Genomic DNA, 27,261 nt, shown 5'->3' on the forward strand with positions numbered 1-27,261 from the left:
TTCATGCTAACAAGGTGACTCATGCCAAAGTCAGAATGGAGGCCTGGAGACTGAGGGCAACCATGTGGGCAATCAGTCAGTCAGGCATCCTACCCAGTGAAGCCCCAATAGAAACTGTGGAAGCTGAAGCTCAGGTGAGCTTCCCGGTTGGCAATACTCCGTGTGTATCCTGAGGACAACAAATAAATGCTTCCCAGACTCTGCTAAACATGTGTCTTCCTTTGCCTAATTCCCTGTACCCTTTCCCAGCAGCAAACTGCAACCATGAAAATAACAGCTTTCAGTAAGTTCCATGAGTTTATCTAGCAAATCATCAACCTGAGGGTAATTTTTAGAAATCTCACAAATGGTGTCATGACTGAAAGCAGTCTGGGGACTGTGCTCAGACCTTATAGTTTGTCAGCCTCCAGGTAGACAGAAAAAGGTGGTTGACAAAAAAAAGTTATTATTTTTTGGGTTGGCAAGATTTAAAAGATTGCTAACACCCGGGGATTGGCAAGAATACAGAGAAATAGGCATTCTCATCTCTCTCCTATACTGTAATTAGAAATAAAAGCATTTTTAACTTTTTACAGGGATTTTTTGAAATATCTATCAAACTCTAAAATTCCCCTTGATCTCAAAATTTCAATTTTATAAATGTATTCTTGTAGACCTATACCAGCCACTAAATACATAAGAGCCAAGTGTGTTCATTATAGAAATTAGAAAATACATAAATGATAATTAACAAGGATCAAATAAGTTATGGGACATAATTATGGACTGCTACATAAACATTAAAATGAATTAGGTAGGTCTGTCTGGCAGAACTGTCACGCTCAGTTTTTAAAAAGCAAGCCTGACCTGTGGTGGCGCAGTGGATAAAGTGTCAACCTGGAAACGCTGAGGTTGCCAGTTCAAAACCCTGGGCTTGCCTGGTCAAGGCACATATGGGAGTTGATGCTTCTTGCTCCTCCCCCTTCTCTCTCCCTCCCTCCCTCTCTCTCTCTCTCTCTCTCTCTCTCTCTCTCTCTCCCCTCTCTATAATGAATACTGCCTTTCTGTTTAAAAAGCAGTCTGTAGACTTGAAATACAAAATGATCCCATCTGTGTAGTCAGAAAAGGAAGTTATACTAAAATACAGGTGTGTTGCTAAGGCAGTAAAGTACCTGGAAGAATACTGCCAACCTGCAAACTGTGATTACCTGTGAAAAGTAGATTAAGGAAGAATAAAGACAGGAAACTGTATTCTGAGAATTTTTGAAATGTATATAAACAAGATATTAAATTAAATTCCAAAGAAAGGGTAAGACCAAGTTATTAATTGTCAAAGAAAATAAGAACCATTTAACAACTTTAAAAATGCCTCATTCACATCAAGGATATAAAAGGGTAGCAAGTATAGAGATAATGAGAGAGGATTTTGAAAGATTTCTTTGGAGAATGTTAGTAAGGTATTTTAAGTTGCCCTCTCTGCCTGAAATGGATGGAGGCTGTGGAGCTAAGTGCCCCTTACCTCAAGCCCCAAGGGAGAGTCTCCAAAGGAGTCCCTCAAAGAAGCTGCTACATCACCCTGGCACCCAGAGGGTGTCACAGATTGGTGACTGACTCCTGCCCAGGAAATCCAGAAAGCAAAAGGACTGACTAGTTGCTTTAGCAGGTAAGCACTACTGCTGGGCAGGAACTAGCCTGTCCTTCCAGAATAAAGAACTCAGGAGTGTTCCTTTGGGAGCAGGGTGCAGGTAAGGAGATTTTAGATCCTGACCAATGGGCAGCTAGAGAGATCAGATACTAGACCAGTGGTTCTCAACCTGTGGGTCGCGACCCCGGCAGGGTCGCCTAGAGCCATCGGAAAATACATAATGCATATCAGGTATTTACATTCCGAATCATAACTGTAGCAAAATTACAGTTATGAAGTAGCCACCAAAATTATTTTTTGGTTTGGGGTCACCGCAACATTAGGAACTGTATTGCGGGGTCACGGCATTAGAAAGGTTGAGAACCACTGTACTAGACCTTTAAAGGCAGGAAGCCAGATACAGCGCTCAGAGGAAGGAGTAAGCAACCACAAAAGTACACTTCTCAGAGTACACCTGCTCTGTGCAAGGGACCAGGCAGGGAGACAGCCATGGACAATGTCTCCAAAGAAGCAATGGAAAGACTGCCTGGTTGAGTCCATTTTAAACACCCAATGAGGAGAGAGAGCACAAAGTCATCTCGTCACAATGCCAAGAAAAAATTTTCCCATTTCTGCCTGACCAGGCGGTGGTGCAATGGATAGAGTGTCAGACTGGGATGCCGAAGACCTAGGTTCGAGACTCCAAGGTTGCCAGCTTGAGCGAGGGCTTTGGTTTGAGCAAAAGCTCACCAGCTTGGACCCAAGGTCACTGGCTCAAGCAAGAGGTTACTCGGTCTGCTGAAGGCCCGCGGTCAAGGCACATATGAGAAAGCAATCAATGAACAACTAAGGTGTCACAATGCGCTACGAAATACTAATGATTGATGCTTCTCATCTCTCTCCCTTTCTGTCTGTCCCTGTCTATCCCTCTCTCTGACTCTGTCTCTGTAAAAAAAAAAAAAAAAAAATTTAAATACAGTAAAAGTTTAAAAAAAATTTTTTTTTCCCATTTCTCTCTCCTGCCCACCCCCATCCACTCTCCAAATCCTAAGGTGATCCAGAATAAAAGCTAGCAAAGAGGTCATCATGTAGACAACACACAGGGAGAAGTTTCAGCTTTGAATTAAACTGGAAACTCTGATTTTGTTTATTATTACTTAGTATTACATACGACATACATTCTACTGCCAAATCGAGATTTTGTGCTTTAAAGTACCTATAATGCTTTATTAGCAAAACGACCAGAAAGTTAGGGAGTCTGCCCGAGTTTTCATCCCAAGACAGGGAAGTGCTCTCCTTCCTGTGGAGAGGCAACCTTCCTGATTGCAAGAGGCAGCAAAACTCAAATAAGGTAGCTTTTATAACTTTGCAAAAGTAATCCCTGTTGTAATACAGACTATATCAGTATTCAGTACTTTTAAAACATTTTTGTGTTCTTTTTTTTCGTGACAGAGACAAAGAAAGAGAGACAGAGACAGAGACAGATAGGGACAGGCAGACAGGAAGGAGAGAGATGAGAAGCATCAATCATCAGTTTTTCTGTTGTGACACCTTAGTTGTTCATTGATTGCTTTCTTATATGTGCCTTGACGGGGAGTGGGGGGACTATAGCAGAGCGAGCGAGTGACCCCTTGCTCAAGCCAGAGACCTTGGGCTTCAAGCCAGCGACCATGGGGTCATGTCTATGATCCCACACTTAAGCCAGCGACCCCTCGCTCAAGCCAGCGACCCCTCGCTCAAGCTGGGGACCTCAGGGTTTCGAACCCGGGTCCACCATGTTCCAGTCTGACGCTCTATCCACTGCGCCACCGCCTTCCAGGCTCTTTTTTTTTTCTTTACAAGCAAAAGTTTATTGATTTGATTGATTGATTTGAGAGGGAGGGGGAAGAGAGAGAGAGAGAGAGAGAGAGAGAGACATCAACCTGTGTTCCACAGCTGTGCATTCATTGTTTGCTTCCTGCATGTGCCCCGACCAGGAATCAAACCCACAAGTCTGGTCGCATCAGGACGATGCTCCAACCAACCCAGCCACCCAGCCTGGGCTATGGTATTGACTCTTTAACGAGCCTGGCCAGTTTCTCACGGACTGTCCCACATTCTGGATTTGCCTGATTGTTCCCCCATAATTAGACTCAGGTTAAAACATTTTTGACATAACACTACATAGATGATATTATATACATCTTTCTACACAGCATATCCCGAGGAACATTAGGGCAAGTTTTTACACAAATGATGCTAAATTTATTCTTTGGTAGAGGTGAGAGTCACCTAATCAGGCCACTTATAAAGGTATATTTTCCCCTTTGTACTTAGTAAATAATTGGTGGGGTATTTTCTTCAACTAATTTATGCATTTTTAGCAAGTCTCAGTGGTTTTGTTTCTAGGATGATATATTGAGACTATGAATATCTGCTCCCAAAAGACATTTCATCCAATCCTTGTTTAAATCAATTATTACACTGGGGATTGCAAACAGGTGATTTATAATTCTATCATGCTTTGTATATTTATTATCTGGAAACTTTTTGCAAAGACTTTCTCCCAAGCTTCCTCTATCTATAACACAAGGATTGATTTTTTTTTAAACTTGATTTAATACAATCTATTATGTTCATTACTCATTTTTTTTTTTCTTTTTTTTTTTCTTTTTTTCTGAAGCTGGAAACGGGGAGAAACAGTCAGACAGACTCCCGCATGCGCCCGACCGGGATCCACCCGGCACGCCCACCATGGGGCGATGCTCTGCCCACCAGGGGGCGATGCTCTGCCCATCCTGGGCGTCGCCATATTGCGACCAGAGCCACTCTAGCGCCTGGGGCAGAGGCCACAGAGCCATCCCCAGCGCCCGGGCCATCTTTGCTCCAATGGAGCCTTGGCTGCGGGAGGGGAAGAGAGAGACAGAGAGGAAAGTGCGGCGGAGGGGTGGAGAAGCAAATGGGCGCTTCTCCTGTGTGCCCTGGCCGGGAATCGAACCCGGGTCCTCCGCACGCTAGGCCGACGCTCTACCGCTGAGCCAACCGGCCAGGGCTCATTACTCATTTTTAATGCTCAAATTGTCCTAAATTTGCGCTGTGGGGAACTCTTCAGAGCTGATGCTATGTCCCTCTGACATATCTCCATCACTCATGGACGACCTACTGGTCCTTGCTCAACAAGATGCTCCAGGTCTATCTGTTATTCTCTCTTCCCCAATCCTGAAATCAGCCATTTCTCCAAGGAGCTCTGCTTCCTATCAGTGGGGAATGATATTTAGAAAACAAGATCTGTTGCTGGTGAAAGTGGGTTCTTTTGCATTATCCCAAGAAAATTTTTTTAATGTTTTTATTAATTTTTCAGAGAGAGGTGGGGCAGGGAATGAGTAGTTGCCTCGCTCTAGCTGTTCATTGCTTGCTTGTTGTATGTGCCCTGAGGCGTAAAGCCAGGGTTTTGAACCAGCAACCTCAGTATTTCAGGTCAAAGCTCTATCTGCTGTGCCACCACAGGCCAGATGAGAAAAGAATTTCAAAGGGCACACTCATGGGAAAAGTTTAAATGTAGTGGCAAGATTTTATTGGGGTGAGAGAAAATAATACACCCTTAGGGCTGTAGAGGGTGAGCAGGCTCCAGCAGCCACTGACCTGAGATTCCTGATAATCCTCCACATATGTTCTGGATTCTCAGTAATAAACAAGCTGTCATTCAAACCATCCAACCCATTTCCTGATTCTTCCTGGGCCTGAGCTGAGCCCTCCCCTTAACAAATCCCTCTCCTGGACCTACCAGGGTTCTGTGCCACCTATCCAATCTGATTCTTTTCCCAAGCTACATTCCACCCCTTCATGTTGCCATTTTGACTTCTATAGCACATGCCTCAAAGAAGAAGCACCTCCGCCTGCACCATCTTGACTTCTACTTGCATGTCCAAAAGTTCTGCTACATCACCTGGTTTCTACTGTGCGCACGCCAAGCAGAGAACTTTTCCCCCTGCTCCCCAGAACTATATAATCCCCAGACTACCAGCTGGCAGTCTCCCAGGGAGATCTCTCCTGCCAGTTTAGAGTCCCCTCAGCAGAGGATACGGTGGTCCCCTGGAGTGTGTGGATGAGTATGTGAATGCTATAGCTTCTAATAAATTAAGCTTAATGGAATGCTGTAACTTTCCAATGAAACAGGAATATCTGATTCAGCTTCCTAGTTTATTAAACTTTACATTGGATTCATCTCCCTAGTTTATTAGGCTCAATGTCTGATTCCCTTTGCTCCACTAACATCTGAGTGTTTATTATGTTTGTTTCTAGATCTATGGCATAATAAAGAATAATCTGGCCTTTGCCCCAAGTTCTTGGCACAGAGTTTCAAAAAACTTGGCATTTCCTAAGTGACAGAAGTGTTTTTGTCATGCTAATAAGATGAGACTCATAGTTCTATTAGATTTTAGGTTTGTTTGTGTTTTAATTTAATTTTCAAGAGTGCTTTGTGTAATAGAAAATTTAATGCCTTCTTTATAAGGGGCAAGTATTTTCCCTCACTTCACTTTATCATCTGTCTTCTGATTTTGCTTACAGCCATGCAAATCTTTATAAAAATCATTGATAGATTCAATCTTTTATTGTTTCTAGATTTTTGGATCACATAGAAAACCTTTCTCTAAGCTATAAAATAATGCATCTAATTCTGTTACTTATATATTTTTCTACATTTAGATCTCTGACACAATTAGTTTATTCTGATGTATGTATGAAGTACAGGACCAATTTTGCCTTTTCACAATTAGCTATCCATTTGTTAGTGTCATTTATCTTAAAAGTATATTTTCACATTAGGGAAAAGAGATGCCACCTTTATCGTATATGAAATTCCCATATATACCTGGTTCTAGTCTTAGAATTTGATTCTGTTACACTGGTCTGTCTCATCAAGAGCCTTGTAATTATAGGTGCCTTGTAGTTAGATTCGATATCTGATAGAGCTAGTCTCTCATTACTACTCCCCCCCCCCCAAAGTGAGAAGCATGGGGAGGCAGACAGACAGACTCCGGCATGGGCCTGACTGGGATCCAACCGGCAGGCCCAGCAGGGGGCGATGCTCTGCACTGCAATAGAAGCCATTCTAGCGCCTGAGGCAGAGGCCAGGGAGCCATCCTCAGTGCCTGAGGCAATTTTGCTCCAATGGAGCCTTGGCTGCGGAAGGGGAAGAAGAGAGGAAGGAGAGGGGGAAGGGTGGAGAAGCAAATGGACGCTTCTCCTGTGTGCCCTGGCCGGAATTGAGCCCGGGACTTCCACATGCCGGGTCAACGCTCAACCGCTGAGCCAACGAACCAGGGCCTCTCATTACTACTTTTGCCACAAGGTTTTCCTAGCTATACTTACATGCTTACTTTTCCACATGAATCACCAGTCTAGCTCCAGAAAAAACTTTACGGGAATTCTTAATAAATTGCACCAAATTTCTGTATTAACTTAAAAGAACTGACATCTTTGAAATACTGCTTCATTATATCTAACAAGGCTATCTTTTCATTGTTCAAGACACTGTTCAGAAATGATTTAAAGTTTTCCTCACATAGATTTAGGAAATTTCTTTTTAAATGTATTTCTATGTAGTTATTGATTTTTTATGTGGCTATTTATTATGTGATATTTTTATGTGGAAATGAGGTCTTCGCTTCCATGACAGCATTTAACTGGTTACTGTTTGGATATATAAAAGTTTTTTGACTTTTCACCTTATTGTATCCTGCTACTTTTCTAAAGTAAATCTTTTACTAAATCCTTTCATTGAGTTTGTGTTAATTTTATGATTGATTTTCTTGGATTTCTCCACAGTTCATAGTTTTACTTATTTTGTTTCTAAGACTTATGCACTTGATATATTTTTAGTTTGGAATATTCTCATTTCCCAACTCACACTTAATTGAGACTTTATGTTTATATAATTTATATGAAGCGATAAAATATCCCCTAATTTTTGTGAGCAGTATATTATGTTCTTTCCATTTTAGATCATTGGAATCCTACTGCACTGTACAGTCTCACATTCATTTGGTCACTGAGACCATGACAACTCAGACTAACATGTCCTAGATTCTGAGGGCTTCCACCCACGCTGATTTCAAGACCACAGACCAAGCTCCATCATCCATGAGCCCAACACCACTCACTCCGTAAGACAGGGAAGCAACTTGACACAAAAGTACACTTGAAATCTCAACACTAGCCCTGGCTGGATGGCTCAGTTGGCTGGAGCATCATCCTGAGATGCACAGGTTGCTGGTTCAATCCTTGGCCGGGGCACATACAGGAACAGATTGATGTTTCTGTCTCCCGCCCTCTACCTTCCTCTCTCTAGATTCAATTTTTTTAAAAAAGGAAAAAAATTAAAAAAGACAAAAATCTCAACACTAATCAATCTTATCATGCTGTCACCCTGTCATCTTCAGCTACACGATGAATGGAGTCCCTCCTACCATCTAGCCTTTCCTCAGTTCTTGTCCTAAAATCTTCTGCCTAGTCTACTACAAGCTCACTTTCACAGGGCCAGGAGGAAAGACTTTCACAAAACTCATGCAAAAACATATAAAACTCTCAAGGTAGGAGATAAATAAATAAAACTGTAATTATGAGCTCAGATGGACTACACACCAAAACAGAATGCTAGATGTTAACCCACTGCAGGGTCCAAGTTTACTGTGTCCCCAAATTACAGTACCTTCTCTTTCTTCACATGATTCATTATGTTGCCGAGGTCTTCAACATCAACAACAGAAGTCTGGTGGTCCTCAGTACTAGACTCTTCCCCACTGGAACTCTCAAAGGGCTCCTCAGCCTGGAAAATCAATGCTTTAGAAATACATTGTTCAAAGTAGCAAACCATCTAATTCCCCCTCCTAAATTCTGAGGTCGCTGAATAGATATTAAATATTTTTCACTATAGATCAGCAAACTGGCCCACAGGCCAAATCCAGCCAGCCTCAGGTCAAATCTGAAGGTGGCCATCATTGACATAGTATATATGGCTACTTTCTTGATAAATAAAAATCTTTTTAAAAGGCATAAACAAGTAAAATGAATTTTAAAAAACACAAATCAACTCTATGCTGTCTTCAAGAGACTAAGAGAAAAACAGAAAAAGCTATTCCATGCAAAGCATAACCAAAAGAGAGCAGGGTAGCTCAACTAGTATCAAATTAGACTTTAAGTCAAAATTATTACAAGAGACAAAGGACATTAACACATCAAGAAGATTTAAAAATTATAAACATATATGCATCTAAAAAAGCCCAAAACATATGAATCAAAAATGATATAACTGAAGAAAGAAAAAGACATGAATAGTTGGAAACTTCAATACCCCACTTTCAATAATGGACAAAAAGCTGTATAAATCAATGAAAAAATAGAGGACTGGGACATAATAACCCAATTAGACCTAATGGACTTATTCAGAACATTCTACCCAAAACCAGATTATAGTCTTCTCAGGTGTACATGGAATATTCTCCAGGACAGGCTATATGTTAGACCCCAAGAAAATTTCAATTAATTTTAAAAAATTAAAATCATCCAAAGTATATTCTCTGACCATGTTAGAATTCAAAAGCATCTAAAGAAATAAAACACCTAAGAAAAATTTAACCAAAGAGGTGAAATACTTGGACACTGAAAAGTCAAAATATTGATAAAAGAAATTAAAGACCACACAAATAAATAGAAAGACATCCTATGTTCATGGATTGGATGACTTTATATTGCTAAGATGACTATACTATCCAAAGCAATCAACAGACTAAATGCAAACCCTATCAAAATCCCAACAATGTGTTTTGCAAAAATGGAAAACCCACTCTTAAAATTCATATGGAATTGCAAGGGGCTCCAAATAGCCAAAACAATACTGCAAGAGAAGAACAGAGTTGGAGAACTCTCGGTTTCCAAACTTAACTACAAATCTACAGTGTGGACTGGCACAGGATAGACTGACAGATCAATGAAATAGAAGTTAGAGTCCAGAAAATCTACACTTCTATGGACAATAAACTTTTGATAATGGTGCCAAGTCCATTTAATGGGAAAAGAATAGTCTCTCCTCAACAAACGACGCTGGGACAACTGGATATACACATGCCAAAGAATGAAATCGAACCTTTACATCACATCACACACAAAAATTAACTCACAATAGATCAAAGACCTAAATATAAGACCTAAAACTATAAAATACTTAAGAGGAAAACTTTGGATTAAATCTTCATTACCTTGGATTTAGCAATGAATTTACCTTCATTACCCCAACAACATGAGCAACAAAAGAAAACATAAACTGGACTTTATAGAAATTAAAAACTTTGGTGCATCAAAGGACATGATCAAGAAAATGAAAATAAGACCTATATTGAAGAAAATATCCACAAATTATAGCTCTGATAAAGGTCTAAAATGTAATAAAGAACTCTTACCAGTCAACAACCAAAAGACAAACAACCCAAATAAAAATGCAAAGAATCTGAATAGACATTTCTCCAAAGAAGGTATATAACCAGCAATAAACACCCCAAAAGATGCTCAATATCATTGGAGGTAACTGTAAATAAAAACCACAAGGAGAGACTACTTTACACTCACTAGGATGGCTATAATCAAGAAACCAAAAGTAAGTGTTGACAAATAAGTTGAGAAATTTAAAGGCTTGTGCATTACTGCTGGAAACGTAAAAATAATGCAGCCACTGCAGAAAACTGTTGGTTCCTTAAAAAGTTAAACACAGGCCCTGGCCGGTTGGCTCAGCGGTGGAGCGTCAGCCTGGCGTGCAGGGGACCCGGGTTCGATCCCCGGCCCGGGGCACATAGGAGAGGCGCCCATTTGCTTCTCCACCCCCCCCCTCCTCTCTGTCTCTCTCTTCCCCTCCCGCAGCCAGGGCTCCATTGGAGCGAGGATGGCCCGGGCACTGGGGATGGCTCCTTGGCCTCTGCCCCAGGCGCTAGAGTGGCTCTGGTCACAACAGAGTGATGCCCCGGAGGGGCAGAGCATCTCCCCCTGGTGGGCAGAGCATCGCCCCTGGTGGGCTTGCCGGGTGGATCCCAGTAGGGCGCATGCGGGAGTCTGTCTGACTGTCTCTCCCCGTTTCCAGCTTCAGAAAAATGCAAAAAAAAAAAAAATGCAAAAAAAAAAAGTTAAACACAGAATTACCACATGTCCCAGCAATTCCACTCCTAGGCATATACACAAAAGAATTAAAAAGTTCTCAAACAAATACTTGTACATGAATGTCATAGCAGCACTATTCCCTATAACCAAAAGGCAGAAATAACCCAAATGTCCATCAACAGATAAATGTATCAACAAAATGTGATATATCCAGACAATGGAATATTATTAGGCCATAAAAAAGGAATGAAGGTCCACACATGTACAAATGGATGAATCTCCAAAACATTATGCTAAGTCAAAGAAGCCAGACAAAGAAAGGCCACATGTTATGTGATTCTGTTTGCATGAAATATCCAGAGTAAGTAAGTCAATCCATAGAAGCAGAAAGCAAATGGGAGGTTGTCAGTGCTAGGGGAAAAGGGCGAAGTCTGACTGCTCGATGGTTTTATTCTAAGATGATGAAAAGGTCCTGCATCTTGATACAGGTAGTGGTTGCACAAAGGTGTGAATGTACTAAATACCACTGGATTATATACTTTAAAATGTTCATTTCGTTATGTTAATTTTACCTCGGTATTTTTAAAGTAATAAAAGTGAATTGGAAAGAAAATCAGCAACTATAAACAAAAAGACTGGCTAAAAAAAAGAACCAAAAAATTAAACAGCAGCTGAAAAGCAGAACACAGGAAAGAGTTGTTTTTTACTTGCTTTTTGTGTTTGTTTAAACATAGTTGATTCCAGAGCATGTTTATATATTTATGGGAAGTAGCTAGCAGAGCAGAAAAGATTAACAATGCAGGAGAAAGATGCAATAAACAAAGCATCTTGTTTCCAGAGCAAGCACAGAAAGTGGCCTCTGACAGAACCAGGTCCTTGGTGTTCTGGGACAGAAAAGATGGTGAAGATATGCAGGTGGGGCACAGGCCATAGGAGAATTCTTCTCTGACGGCTTTGTATGAGGGCTGGAGAGAGGCATAGGGAGAAAGAGTGCTGAACAGTCATCTCAGAGAGTGAGAAAGAACACTTGTAAGAGAATGTCAGAGACTGTGGGGAAGTTCTGAATTCATACTTGAACCTGTGGCCAAACAGCAAGCAGCAGGCAATGGAGAAGGCAGGTACCGGTTTCCAGCAGCCTTGGAGTCCAGCCAATGGTGTTGTGAGATGGAATGGAAGGCAAGGCAATTGAAGATGTTTATAAAAGAATGAGTATAAAATCTAAACTGGGTAGGAACAGAAGTGAATAAGCAGTTTTCTCTATCCAATAAAAAGATATGGGCCTGGCCTGTGGCAGCGCAGTGGATACAGCATCGACCTGGAACACTGAGGTCGCAGGTTCAAAACCCTGGACTTGCCTGGTCAAGGCAAAGCAATGAACTAAAGTGAAGCAACTATGCATTGATATTTCTTGACAGCCCCCACCATGTCAAATCAATTTAAAAATAAAAATGAAAAACAAAGATAAGGGATCTAAAGAATTTTAAAGTAAGAGCACCAGAAAGAGGTCAGAGTTTGGGCAACAGGAACATGAAATTTCAGAAGTGACCACAGAAGTGAGAGGCCATAGTCAGTGAAGAACATGCTTACTGGAGGTTTGAAGGCCAGGAAACTGACAGGCCAAGGTGTTAGATAAACTGTCAACATGGCTGACTCAGCCACGAAGAACATGACAGGAGGAAGGGGGGAGAATAAGACAGTGAGTCAGAATGTAAAGTTGTTCCCGAATGACACAAGTGACCAGGTGATCAAAGCACAACAGCTGTGCTACAGCCTGATGACATGAGCTTCAGAGGAACTCTGGGGTATCTGAAGAAAGAAGAAAGAACTGTTTAGAATGAGGGATGAAAGAAGAATCCAGGAGGACTGGCAGCCTTTAGGTCAGAGTGACTAATAGTCATTAAACAAGAGAGGGAAGGAGGAGAACTATGTGGTTTGGTGATAAAAGAGCTCAGGCCGGGACAAAGGTAACTTCCCTGGGCCTGCTTCCTAACCTGCAAATTGTGGTAGAATCTATATATTAGACTCTAGCCAATTAACGATTCAAGAAGAGATACAGAGAAGCGCCCCGCACACATGGCTTACCTCCTAAGACCACACTCTAAAACGACCCCGCGAAAGGTTCAGGTCTTCCATCTAACCAGAAGCCAGCTAGGTTTTTCCTCAAGGCAGAGGAAAGGTTCAGTGTCTCCGAACCCAGCAGGAAAGCAGGGACATGGGCACACAGGCTACACACCTCAGCGTCTCTCTCATGTAGTCGGTCCTGAGTATGCGACCCTGGCTCCACGTCTTCTGAGCCATGTCGATTAGAGTCACATCTGCCTTTCTTGCAGTTGCCCTCACAGGATTTCTTCTGTCCTTTCCGAAGCATCTGGAGCCGGGAAAGGAACCTGGTCTTCCAGGCGCGGAAGTCGCCTTCAATGCTGCCCTGTTTGCTTTTAACCACATTGCAGTCGCCCTCCCCTCGAGTCATCACACGGTGAGCACCCAGCATCCAGAGCCACTTATCAACATTCTTGCCAACCTGCAAGAAGGACAGATGAGCTAAAAACACAATCTAAATCCGAGGTTGGCGGACTGCTCCGCAAACCCTGGCGAACCGTGACCCCGCTGCTGCTGGGAGGAGGGAACGGCTTCCTCAGCCCAAAGCGCTCGTGGCCCTCCAGGCCCCGCGCAACCCACGGGGCTGCAGTTGATATACCAGGATTAGATTCTGCAAAAGGTTTGTTTTCTTTTTTTTTAAACAAAGGGAAAGACAAACCTTTTTCTTACCTAAGGGTTAATAAAGCCTTAAAAAGAATTTGAAAACCACTATTCTAAATAATCTCAGAATAAAGTAACTCATTAGCAAAACAAATTTGTTCCAAACCATAACAAAGCCTATGGGGCCAAAGCCCATTTAATAACAAAGTGCATGTGGAGTCCATTCATAAACTCAGAAATTTACTTTACAGGTATTGATCGACTTACGACCTATGCAACTTACGACCATTCAACTTGACTTTACGACCACAATCGCTAGCCACGACTGCTCTGCGTCTGGCAGCGCCAGCGTTGCCCAGCTGGGCGTACGATAGTGCTGGCCAGTAAAATGTTTCGTACATGTTTATATATTTTGATATGTTTTGCAATTGGGAAAATGTTTCCTATGGTATTTTTTACACCTGTATTTTATATTTTTGTATGCACCTGTATTTTGTAATTTTGTATGTTTTGCAAATATTAAACCAGTTGTACTGGTAATGCAGTGTTTTACTTAAACCTGACGAATGTAAAAATAAGAAACAAAATGGTGTAGAGATGATAAAAATGGCATAAAATGAACAAAGAAAAATATGATATATAACAATAATGAAAGAAAATTATGATAAAATATGACTTAAAGATTTTTATAACATCATTTCACAGTACTGTACATATAGCCTACTCAACTTACAACCAAATCGTGTTACAATCGGTCTGTCGGAACCCATCGTGGTCATAAGTCGAGCACTAGCTGTATTGCATATGAAGCAATGAAGCTGAGGGACGGGTTATCAATAAGTGCAGTTAGAGTCAAAAACCTTAACAGACTTCCCGAGTGGCAAGGCACTAAACAAAATATTTACATATCTGAATTGTACCATTTCTTGTCTAATTCCATTGAAAATGTGGGAGAAAATATTCATCTTGATGTACCCACTGAAGGAGAACAAGCTTAAAGAAAGATCTTCAATTTTACCTTCACTCACGTTCTACCACAGACAGATGCCAGGCTGGGCCCCCGTCTGGGAAAGGAACACACACAGAAGTCCTAGTGATGTTTTAGAACCACTAAGGAACTGAGCAGGCTCCACACTGTTATTTTTTAAAGTAGAGAGAACAGAATGTAAAAGAAAAGGAGCCAAGTTCATTTCATTTAGAAAGAAAAAGAAATCCAGGAAAACAAAACAATTAATGTTTTATTACATAAAGGGCAGTGAATGTTTTTCCTCGATTGCCCTTTAAAAATTAATAATTAAAAGACAATGAGTTCAACTGCATTAATAGTTTGGGCGATAAAGGTTATTCAACAACAGCTGAGAAAGATCAAAGAATCAGTGATATTCCATCCACAAGGTTCTGCCTGGGGATAGAAGGCTAAACTCAAAGCCTATAAATCCAGGCCTCCAGGACACTAGAGAAGAGGGGGCATAGTCATTTATATTATCCAAAAAAATTTACTGAGAGCCTACTATACACCAAGATTGGGTATAGAGGTGTAGCGATTCTCAGATATAAAGAATACCACAGTAAGTTTATTATTAAGTACCCAAGTCTAGGGATTATTCACATACATATATATGTGTATGTGCTAATTTTTTTTTTAATTAAGAGAATTTATCCCTATAATTCAACATATATCTACTTTGTACTTACCTTGTTGAAGTGGCTCGCATAGGCAGAATTTCCCAGGCCAAACACCACGTATCTCATACCCTTCAGGTAAGTTTTGCCAAATCGAAAATCATTGGATGCTTCCTCCAACCATTTGCAGAACCACTCCGCACTCTCAGTTGGTCGACCATCAGTATATGTAGCAACCAGGAAGGCACAAATATTTTTACTAGTAACCTAACCAAGACAGAAATTATTTCAGAAGCATATTCAAGAAGAAAACCCTTTTTGAAATCCTGATGCTCCTATCATACTAATTTCTAAGGACAAAGGATGCTTTCGTAAACATTAATGTTCTTCAAAGGCGAAAGGAAACACAGCAAGGACAGCTTGCACAGGGGGGAAAGCCCAACTCCATGCCAAAATACCTCCTGGTGCCCTCACCGTCTATCCACTCCATCCCATTTCTCAGCCTACCACTTCCTGTCATTGCCAATGTGTCACACTGGAAACACAGTGCAAGCTAGTCAGGAAACAGTACAGAAAGATCTCTAAAAAATTAGCTGAAAAATTAAAACGATAAAACTTTTTAAACACTAAGTAACAACTTGGCACCCTCATCTACATAGGGAAACAAAATACATCTTCAGTCTGCTAGTCACAATATTTCATCTGCTCTACTGTATCTTTTAACAATGCCAAGTACTGAGGTAAGTTCTAAGTAATCCCTTACTAATTACTAAGTATCAAAATTTGCTAGTAATTTTTCACAAATAATTTAGAGCAGATTCAAGCTCACTCATTTGTACTCCAGTGTTTTCCTGGGGGGGGGAAATGGACAATTACAGCTAGAAGTTTATACATTAAGAAAAAGCTGGCGAACTATAGCCTACAGGCTCAATCCAGCTTACTACCTGTTTTTGTCAATAAAGTTTTATTGAAACACAGCCACACTTATTTGTTTACATATTGTCTGTTTTGTACCTCAAAGGCAGAACCAAGCTGCATGGCCCATAAAGTTGAAGATATTTACTATCTGGCTCTTTACAGAAAAAGTGTGTCCATCCAACTCCAGCTGCTTCAGAATCACCTGGGGCACTTCTGGAAACACAGCCCCACATCCAGACTTTGGGTCAGTGGGGCTGGGGTAGGAACCTCAGAATCTGCATTTCTTTTTTTTTTTTTTCCTTTTTTTTTTTTAAATTTTTTTATTTATTTATTCATTTTAGAGAGGAGAAGGAGGGAGAGGGAGAGAGAGAGAGAGAGAGAGGGAGAGAGAGGAGAGACAGAGAGAGATGAGGGGAGGAGCTGGAAGCATCAACTCCCATATGTGCCTTGACCAGGCAAGCCCAGGGTTTCGAACCGGCAACCTCAGCATTTCCAGGTTGACGCTTTATCCACTGCGCCACCACAGGTCAGGCAGAATCTGCATTTCTAACAAGTCCCCAGGAGATGCTGATACCGCTAGTTCAAGGGCTACCCTTTGAGAACAACCACTATAAAACAGACTTTCCTAACTGGGTAGGATAAGAGGAGAGGGAGGACATTTCTCAGATGAAGAAATTAAAGTTTCATAGACATTAGTAACGTAGGAAGGTCACACAACTATTAGAAGATTTCTCTAACTCTAAAACCCACACTTCTCCTGCTACCCCAGTGGCTCCTGACCTCTCTGTAGGCATACACATGGTTCACATGCACGGCACGCTGCCATCAATAACAATCTTCCTTACTTATGATATCCAAAATAGGAGGCATTGGGAACTTCAAACCACCCAGCTTTCCCACCGTGACCCCCGCCCCACGAGAGTCTAACACCAGAAGGACAGGCTCCCACCACTTAGAATCAGGGTACCACACCACACATTCAATACCTCCGGCTGAACTGGAATCTCTTAGCATAAAAACTAAATGCATTCTGAAGATTCTGTTTATCCCAGAACACAGGTCAATTCCATTTGAGTTTTGATTAAAGAAAAAATAATACAATTACCAACCTCTTCTACTAGATTATCATCTGGATCATATTCTTTCAAATTAATAATTGCCACAGGCAGACCTAGGGAGGTAACAGCTTCAGCAAGAATTGTTGCAAATTCCTGTTAGGAAAAAAAATTACAGTATTCAATAATCTGAATAAGCAAATACTGTCTTCATTTACCCCTGTCGGCAAGAGAATGAGGCATTTCTCATGAAAAACTTTCCCACTGACTGATATTTGTCATCAAAAACACATATACTATTCTTACTCTTAATATTTTCACAAGCATCTTTATAGAGATCAATCATTCAATCACATTTTTCTCTAAGTATATATGGGACTAAATCTAAACTGGCTTTTTGACATTCCAGCAGCTCCTTGTACCCAGTAGAATAAACACACAGACATACAAAAACATACCGAAGAGGGAAGAGAATAGAAAATATAAGAAATGTTAACATATATTTGGAAGAGAGAAAGCCAATGGGCAGGCTGACAGACAGGAGGAAGTCCCAGGGGACAGTTCATGTGCCTGACAGAACCCCAAAGAGGCTCTCGGCTCAGGGTCAGCCAGCACAGCAGAAATGGGGAACTGTGGAGCAGAGAAGGGCCACCAGCAGATAATCAATGTACGGGAGGGGCAGGTGTGCCCAGAGCCCAAGCAACATTTACCCTTTATCCCCAGGCAACGCACCTCCAGATCTCATAGGAAACGAACCAAATGTGTGGGGAAAACTACAATTTCTAGCCAGATGTTGGCACTGCAGAAAAAGGCACCCCCTTTTTTGCTCCACTAAGCCTGCCAAGCAGGTATTCACCTACTGGGTATCCACTATGAAAGTATCAGTTCTGGGCACTATTCACAAAAGTGAATAAGGCACATGTAGTTAGTCCCTGCCCTCGAGGAGCGTAACATTGTGATGAGCAAAGAGAAAATACACCTAGAAATTAGAAAATTCAGTCTATCAGATGGTGAGTAGTGCTGTACAGGAAACTAAATCAGGATAGGGGAAGGATCCAGTATTGAAGGCACAGGGAAGAGTTGTTATTTTCCTAGAGAGGGTCAGGACCAGGGGAGGGGGGTATATAATCAAGAATAAACATTTGGTCTCTGTCTCCAGATCCTGGACTCCTCAAACCCCTGGAACTTACTGACTTTGATATGCTAATGAATGACTCATTAGGAGCCCTAAGTAGCTTCTGGATTGGGGTGGTTGCCAGAAAACCAACCAGGTGATTAGAACGTTCAGCACCCTTTCTGCCTGTGGGTTCAATCATCAATGGCCAATGATTTAATCAATCATGCCTACATAACAAAACCTCTAAAAACCCTAACAGGGGTTGGTGAACACATTCCTATGTGCTCAGATACTCATACCCACCCCATACTGTGCCCTAGATATGTCTTCCATTTGTCTGTTTTCTGAGTTGTAGCCTTTATAATAAACCAGTAAATAAAAGTAAAGCAATTTCCTGAGCTCTGTGAGTCACTCTAGGCCTAGGGAATGATCAAACCTAAGGAGACTGTGGGAAGTCCTCAAATTTACAACTGATCCGTCAGAAGTGCAGGTGGCCCCTGGGACTTGGGACTGGCATCTGAAGTGGGAACAGTCTTGCGGACTGAACCCTTAAGCCTGTGGAGTCTGATAACTCTGGGTGGTCAGTGTCAGAATCAGTGAACTGGGGTGGGAAGCAACAAATATTTGGTGTCAGAAAACACTGCAGCAGGCCTCAAAGACCAAGATCTGGCCAAACCTGGAAGGCAAGGAAAGCACAGACTACAAGGCTATCCCCACCAGAGTGAACGTGTGAGGGAAAAGGCCTAAGAAGGGAGCAAACTTGGCAAGCAGGTTAGTAGATCAGAGAAGTGGGGACCAAGCACACGAGGTGAGAGAGAGAATAAGGAAGCAGAGTGAGGACCGACTGGCCACTGCGAGGACTTGGCATTTACTCTAAGTCAACAAGGGAGTCACTGCTGGGTCTTAGGCTGAGAAGAATACTTCGCTGTTTTCAGAGTCCCTGTGGTTGCTGAGCAGAGAATGCACTGAAGTCAGGGGAAGGGCTGAGCAGTGCTGAGTGAAGACCAACGGGGAGATGACGGCAGTAATGCAGGCAACACACAGGGCGTGGACCAGGGAGCGGCAGTGAGGGCGGGAGAAGCGACTGGGCGTGGACCAGGGAGCGGCAGTGAGGGTGGCGAGAAGCCACTGGGCGTGGACCAGGGAGCGGCAGTGAGGGCCGGCGAGAAGCGGCTGGGCGTAGACCAGGGAGTGGCAGTGAGGGCGGCGAGAAGCGACCGGGCGTGGACCAGGGAGCGGCAGTGAGGGCAGCGAGAAGCCACTGGGCGTGGACCAGGGAGTGGCAGTGAGGGCGGCGAGAAGCCACTGGGTGTGGACCAGGGAGCGGCAGTGAGGGCGGGGAGAAGCGACCGGGCGTGGACCAGGGAGTAGCAGTGAGGGCAGCGAGAAGCGACTGGGCGTGGACCAGGGAGTGGCAGTGAGGGCAGCGAGAAGCGACTGGGCGTGGACCAGGGAGCGGCAGTGAGGGCGGGGAGAAGCGACCGGGCGTGGACCAGGGAGCGGCAGTGAGGGCAGCGAGAAGCGAGAAGCGACTGGGCGTGGACCAGGGAGCGGCAGTGAGGGCTGCGAGAAGCCACTGGGCGTGGACCAGGGAGTGGCAGTGAGGGCGGCGAGAAGCCACTGGGTGTGGACCAGGGAGCGGCAGTGAGGGCGGCGAGAAGCAACTGGAGTCCGGGTCTACTTGAAAGTAGAACAAACAGTATTTGCTGACAGACTGGATATGGGTAGTAAGGAGAAGTCAAAGGGTTTTTCTAAACTAGACAACTGGAAGAATGAAGTCACATTTTCTAAAATGAAGATTATAAGTTGATCAGGTTTGAGCAGAAAATCAGAGTTCAGTTTTAGCATATTAATTTTGAGACATCTATTAGACATCCACATGAAGATCCAAGACGGGCAACTGAATGTGAGAGTCCGGAGCTGAGAAATGGTTCAGATTAGAAACATTTAGAGCCCACCATCTAATACAGGGGTGGGCAAACTAAGGCTTGCAGGCCAAACCCGGTCCTCTATTTGCTTTTATAAGTAAAGGTTACTGGAACATGGTCATGCCCATTTATTTACTTATTGTCTATGGCCACTTCCACACTGTGTCAGCAGTGGTGAGCAGTTGTGCCAAAGACCATATGGCTCACAAAACCTGAAAAATATACATAAAATAAAATATCTAGCCCTTTACAGTAAAACTTTGCAAAGTTCTAGCTAATAGACTTTGAAGCTCTAGATAACAAGACCCTTAGAGAGTAAAGTGAGTACAAACAGATAAAGACAATCTCAAGGCCTGTGACCTGAGATACGCCTAGCCTTAGAGCTCAAGAAGGTGGGGAGAGCCCTGGCCAGTTGGCTCAGCGGTAGAGTGTCGGCCAGCGTGTGTAAGTCCCGGGTTCAATTCCCAGCCAGGACACACAGGAGAAGCGTCCATCTGCTTCTCCACCCCTCCTCCTATCCTCTCTCTGTATCTCTCTCTTCCCCTCCCACAGCCAAGGCTCCATTGGAGCAAAGTAGGCCCGGGCGCTGAGGATGGCTCCATGGCCTCCACCTCAGGTGCTAGAATGCCTCGGGTTGCAACAGAGCAACATCCCAGATGGGCAGAGCATCGCCCCCTGGTGGAAATACCGGGTGGATCCCGGTCGGGCACATGCAGGAGTCTGTCTGCCTGCCTTCCATCGCTTCTCACTTTAGAAAAATATATTTTAAAAAAAGAGGAAGATGGGGAGAAATCGGCAAATTATAATGAGGAAGACTAGCCTCAACAAAGTAGGAAGAAAACCCAGCGAATGATATCCTCAAAGGTGAATGAATAAAGTATTTCAAGAAAAAAGGAGTGGTCATACAGCTGATAGGTCACATGAGATGAAGACTGAGAATTAGCAAAATGGAAGTCACCGGGAGCATGTCGGGGCATGCAAGCCTGACTGAAGTGGTTCAAAAAACCAGGAGTAGAGAAATTGGAGATCGTAAGCACTAACAACACTTCAAGGAGTTTTATTTTTTTTAAAAAAGGAGGTGGTAGTTAGAGGGAGATGTGGGGATCAATAGGTCACATGGCATATTCTGACCCATCCTGCTCAGAGCATCCAGTGAGAATTTACAATTACAGAAAACAAACCCGTTCACACAAGTAACAGAAAATCCACGCTAGCTACCCCATCATTCCGTCCTAAATACGGACAGAAAACCATGGCTCACCAAGAACATAATGAAAACAAGCATCAGGAAAGAGAAATATCTGCGGCAGAAAAGCTGCTGAGACTGCAGATAACTAAGGAAACAGAAAACAGAATCCATTAAAATATACTGTTAAATTATGAACAAAATTTTATAAAAGTTGAGCACAATTTTGTAATTAAATAGCTGACATAAAACATTTTTAAAAATTGGGATTACATGAAATGATGTGCCCTTCTGTGTCATGAGCTCTTATGTCCACTTAGGTAACAGGTAAGAGTTCCTGCAATTTCCCTGATCGTCTGGAAGGCTGAGCTGGGTTCTATCTTGAGCTAGAAGGTCCATGACTAGTTAGGGAAGCCTGGCCGGCAACGAAAAGATGACTTTGCGCACAGCTGGGCTGTCACAGGAATATCGATGGAGCATCCAACCATACACTCGTTCTCAGTTCAGGAACCTGATTTGCTGAAGTCTACCCACATGTCCCCTCTACTGTTCTCAGGGTCCCATTTCTTCCAAATCAACACCCTAAATTCTCTATGAGAGTGTGTGTAACTGCAGCCTGCAGGATCAAACATAAGGTTATGTTTTCAGTTGTATCGTTCTTATGGCAACAGGATATTAAAGAACTTTTTTCTGGCAGTCAAAAAAAAAATTGGAATTACCCTGATTTATCAATGTCACCCCATTAAAATTATTTTTAAAAATAAAAATTGGAATTAAAACCTGACCAGACAGTGGCACAGTGGATAGAGCGTCAGACTGGGACACAGAGGACCCAGGTTTGAAACCCTGAGGTAACTGGCTTAAGCACAGGCTCATCTGGTTTGAGCAGAGCACAGGGTGGCTGGCTTATGCATGGGATCATAGACATGACCCCATGGTAGCTGGCTTGAGTCCGAAGGTTGCTGGCTTGAAGCGCAAGGTCACTGGCTCAGTTGGAGCCTCCCGGTCAAGGCACATATGAGAAAGCAATCAATGAACTAAGGTGCCACAACAAAGAATTGATGCTTCTTATCTCTCTCCCTTACTGTCTGTCCATCCCTATCTGTTCCTCTCACCGTCTCTCTCTCTCTCTCTCACTAAAAAAAAAAAAAATTGGAATTAAAATCCAAGAACAAAAAAAAAAAAAAAAAAATCCAAGAACCCAGAATGAAAAGGAAAAGTTACAAAAAAGTATGAGAAAATAAGTTTCAGCCAGGAGACCATCAGACCATCCAAAAACCTCAACATCCAACTAACAGCAGTCAGAACTACAAAAATGGAAGAGAAAAAATATTTACCCAAGATGGCCCTGGCCAGTTGGCTCAGTGGTAGAGCGTTGGCCCTGCATGTGGATGTTCTGAGTTCAATTCCTGGTCAGGGCACACAGAAGAAGGGCCCATCTGCTTCTCCACCCCTCCCTCTTGTTTCTCTCTCTTTCTTTCTTCCCCTCTGGCAGCCATGGCTCAATTGGAGTGAGTTGGCCCCGGCACTGAGGATGGCTCCATGGTCTCCCCCTCAGGCGTTAAGAAGAGCTCCACTGGTTGGCTCAGTGGTAGAGTGTCGGCCCAGCACATGGAAGTCCTGGGTTTGATTCCTGGTCAGGGCACACAGGAGGAGCGCCCATCTGCTTCTCCACTCTTCCCCCTCTCCTTCCTCTCTGTCTCTCTCTTCCCCTCCTACAGCCAAGGCTCCATTGGAGCAAAGTTTGCCTGGGTGCTGAGGATGGCTCTGTAGCCTCTGCCTCAGGCACCAGAATGGCTCTGGTCGCAGCAGAGCAACGCCCCAGATGGGCAGAGCATCGCCCCCTGGTGAGCATGCCGGGTGGATCCCGGTCGGGTGCATGCGGGAATCTGTCTCTCTGCTTCCCTGCTTCTCACTTCAGAAAAATACAAAAAAAAGAAAAAAGAAAGAAGACTCCGGTTGCTGAGCGACAGAGCAACACCCCAGATGGATAGAGTATCACCATCTAGTTGGCTTCCTGGTGGATCCCGATCGGGGAACATGTGGGAGTCTGTCTGCCCTCCCTCCTCTCAATGAATAAAAAATAAAAATAAATAAATAAATAAATTTATCCAAGAAATATTAGCAGGAGAAATGCAAACAAATCTGAAAAACAGAATAGTCCAAGAGTCCAGCACAATGGCTGAAAAAGGACCCAACCTAGACAATCATCTCATAAAAGTCCCCAACATCAAGAACAAAGATTTTATTCCAAACACCTCCAGAATAAAAAAAAAAGAAAAAAAATGAATTCATCTACAAAGGAATGAAGGTAGTTAGCCCTCTCATCCGCAGTACTGCCTGCTGGAATACAATGAAATGACGTCTTCAAAGTTGTAAGACCAAGTTTTTTGTCCTAGTCTTCTATATGCAGCCAAAGATGAACCAATCAAATGTAAAAGCAGAAGAAAATTCAGGTGGCATAGCTTTAAGGAGAACCGCCCAACCCAAACCAACTATGATGTGGGCAACAGTGTTAACTGAGGGAAATGTTAACAGTGTTAACATTTGAGGGATGTTTGTGTTAACTGACTAATAAAAGAAATCAGTAACTTTTATCTAAAAATTAATAAATCTAGAAACATAATACAAGAAGGTTAAAGAAATAACCATCATAGGAACTAAAATAGAAATAGTTAAGAGAAATTCCCTGGAGAGTAATTTTTAAATTTTTTTTTTAATTTTTTTTTTTTTTTTTTTTTCATTTTTCTGAAGCTGGAAACGGGGAGAGACAGTCAGACAGACTCCCGCATGCGCCCGACCGGGATCCACCCGGCACGCCCACCATGGGGCGACGCTCTGCCCACCAGAGGGCGATGCTCTGCCCATCCTGGGCGTCGCCATATTGCGACCAGAGCCACTCTAGCGCCTGGGGCAGAGGCCACAGAGCCATCCCCAGCGCCCGGGCCATCTTTGCTCCAATGGAGCCCTGGCTGCGGGAGGGGAAGAGAGAGACAGAGAGGAAAGTGCAGCGGAGGGGTGGAGAAGCAAATGGGCGCTTCTCCTGTGTGCCCTGGCCGGGAATCAAACCCGGGTCCTCCGCACGCTAGGCCGACGCTCTACCGCTGAGCCAACCGGCCAGGGCTAATTTTTATAATGAACCCTCCAAATGCCTGGATTTGTTCTCCATCTGCAAGGATTAATGTGATACTAAAAAATTTTTAAACACTCATAAAAGAGGCTATGAATATCTTTTTAGAGTATCATAAAAGGATTTTGTTTTGATTGCTCAGATGCCTTTTTTCCATTTCTCTGTTTACCAACTCTGTTGTTTAAGGCTGAACTTAATAATCAGTGACCTTTCACTCTGATGTGGAACAAAGTCTTGTACCCACACTGGAATACTGAAAAAATTAAAAGTATTATTTTACAAAATACCCACAAGAGGGCAGTAGAACCCTCTTTTGTACAGTACATAGACACTGAATTTTTTTTAATTCATTTTCATGTCAGAATCATTTCCTAGAAAGCACAAAATAGCCGTGACTTTCACAACAATGAAGCAGGCAGCATGCAGATACAACTAAAAAATGGAAAACAACTTTCAGCTATATATCTGCAGCGTATGCACTTTAAACAGTATTCAACATCTATCATTAATATACTTTTGACACTATTAGAAATCAAAATAGCCTGAGCAGGCAGGGGTGCAGTGGATAGAGCATCAGACTGGAATGTGGAGGACCCAGGTTCAAGACCCCGAGATCGCCAGCTTGAGTAGGAGCTGATCTGATTTAAGCAAGGTTCACCAGCTTGAACCCAAGGTCGCTGGCTCGAGCAAGGGGTCACTCACTCTGCTGTAGCCACCCCCAACTCCGGTCAAGGCACATATGAGAAATCAATCAATGAACAATTAAGGAACCGCAACGAAGAATTGATGTTTCTCATCTCTCTCCCTTCTTGTCTGTCTGTCCCTATCTGTCCCTCTCTCTGACTCTCTGTATCTCCCACAAGAAAAAAAAAATCAGCCTGACCAGGCAGTGGCGCAGTGACTAGAGCGTCATACTGGGATGCGGAGGAACCAGGTTCGAGACTCCAAGGTTGCCAGCTTGAGCGCGGGCTCATCTGGTTTGAGCAAAGCTCACCAGCTTGGACCCAAGGTCGCTGGCTCGAGCAAGGAGTCACTCAGTCTGCTAAAGTCCCGCAGTCAAGGCACATATGAGAAAGCAATCAATGAACAACTAAAGTGTCACAATGAGAAATTGATGATTGATGCTTCTCATCTCTCTCCAATCCTGTCTTTCTGTCCCTATCTATCTGACTCTCTCTCTGTGTCCCTGTAAAAAAAACAAAAAAAACATCTCATTAAATAGATGTGTGAAGTTGTGAAATTCAGGGCCCAAACTGGACACTATTGCCGCCATTTTCTTTTTACTATCTCCTCCTTCTATATCAACAAGCATCAATAATGAACTTGCAACTGTCTCCACTCTGAGACAGAAGTTTCACAACAAAAATACCTCATGACAGTGACTGCCAGACACCATCAATCAGATAGAACTGGGCACATGAGATCAAACCCACCTACCATCCCACAAAGGAAAAATGGATGCTGGAAAAGAGAGAAAGGAAGATGAAAGAAGACTGGAAGACCAATTCAGTTCACTGCTAAAAACTGAATTTCCTGATCTTTCTTAAAAGATCAGGAAATCCAAGGAAAATTGTCATAAAAAGTTCTTACCGGCCCTGGCCAGTTGGCTCAGCAGTAGAGCGTTGGCCTGGCGTGTGAGAGTTCCGGGTTTGATTCCCCGGCCAGGGCACACAGGAGAAGCGCCCATCTGCTTCTCCACCCCTCCCCCTCTCCTTCCTCTCTGTCTCTCTCTTCCCCTCCCACAGCCAAGGCTCCATTGGAGCAAAGTTTGCCCGGGCACTGAGGATGGCTCTGTGGCATCAGCCTCAGGCACTAGAATGGCCCTGGTTGCAACAGAGCAACACCTCAGATGGGCAGAGCATCGCCCCCTGGTGGGCATGCCGGGTGGATCCCGGTCAGGCGCATGCAGGAGTCTGTCTGACTGCCTCCCCATTTCCAACTTCAGAAAAATACCAAAAAAATAAAAAGTTCTTACCTTTGCTGTACCAGTCTGGGAACCATAGAAAATCTTCACTCCAGACACAAAGATGTCCTTCTTTTGAGGAGAGATATAACCATTTGTCACCAAATCCCGAGTTGTTTTTGGAACTGATTTCCCTTGTGAGTTCTTGTCCTTAAAGATAAACAACTGCACAAAATCATCAAGTTTGGATCTTTTCCCAACTTCGGTGGGAATAAAAATTGGCACAGATACTGACTTATTCTATTATTCTCTTAATCTTTCTTAATACTAACCCCTTGGTATATTAGGTGTTAAAAGGTAGGACTGACATTTCTCGAGACCATAATGATTCCCATTATAGTATTGTATAGATGAAAGTATTATTCAAAGATAAAACTATACATACTTTCATTTATAATGCATTTTAGTGGGATAAAAGTAGAAATTTATTTTCTGACCCTTTATTAGTGGAAAGAAAAGATACTACCCCTTAAAGCTGCAAAACAGATTTGATCACTCACAAAAGTTTTAATTTTTCATTTCAAAATCTTCCTGTATATTACAAATGAGACGTCCACAACTCATCAAAGAAAAGATAAATACAATTATACAACTTAGTCCATAACACCTTACCCTGTAAAAACTTAGAATAAACTTTTTTAGGCATTAAAAAAAAGTGTCTGCCCTTGGCTAGTTGGCTTAGCAGTACAGCATCGGCCTGGTGTTTGTAAGTCCCAGGTTCGATATCTGGCCAGGGCACACAGGAGAAGCACTCATCTGCTTCTCTACCCTTCCCCTCTCCTTTCTCTCTGTCTCTCTCTTCCCCTCCCGCAGCCAAGGCTCCACTAGAACAAAAGTTGGCCCGGGTGCTGAGGATGGCTCCATGGCCTCTGCCTCAGGTGCTTGAATGGCTTCAGTTGCAACGTAACAACA

At 43.0% G+C, this 27,261-nt stretch overlaps 1 protein-coding gene across 3 annotated transcripts in view; it reads right to left on the reverse strand.

The window, feature by feature from the left end:
* Positions 1–27,261, reverse strand: part of LOC136403579 (S-adenosyl-L-methionine-dependent tRNA 4-demethylwyosine synthase TYW1) — a 204,900-nt gene that overhangs the window by 175,885 nt on the left and 1,754 nt on the right. For 2 of the 3 annotated variants that reach the window (XM_066382465.1, XM_066382467.1), the window contains exons 3-7: positions 26,362–26,514; positions 17,080–17,181; positions 15,125–15,319; positions 12,963–13,250; positions 8,295–8,411 (exon numbers count right to left, since the gene is read on the reverse strand). In XM_066382465.1, coding sequence (XP_066238562.1) covers positions 8,295–8,411; positions 12,963–13,250; positions 15,125–15,319; positions 17,080–17,181; positions 26,362–26,514 — 855 coding nt within the window. The remainder of the gene's footprint in view (positions 1–8,294; positions 8,412–12,962; positions 13,251–15,124; positions 15,320–17,079; positions 17,182–26,361; positions 26,515–27,261) is intronic. The other variant, XM_066382466.1, reaches the window with a different exon arrangement.

The sequence above is a fragment of the Saccopteryx leptura genome, chromosome 4 (assembly GCF_036850995.1).
Source record: "Saccopteryx leptura isolate mSacLep1 chromosome 4, mSacLep1_pri_phased_curated, whole genome shotgun sequence".
NCBI classification, from domain to species: domain Eukaryota; kingdom Metazoa; phylum Chordata; class Mammalia; order Chiroptera; family Emballonuridae; genus Saccopteryx; species Saccopteryx leptura.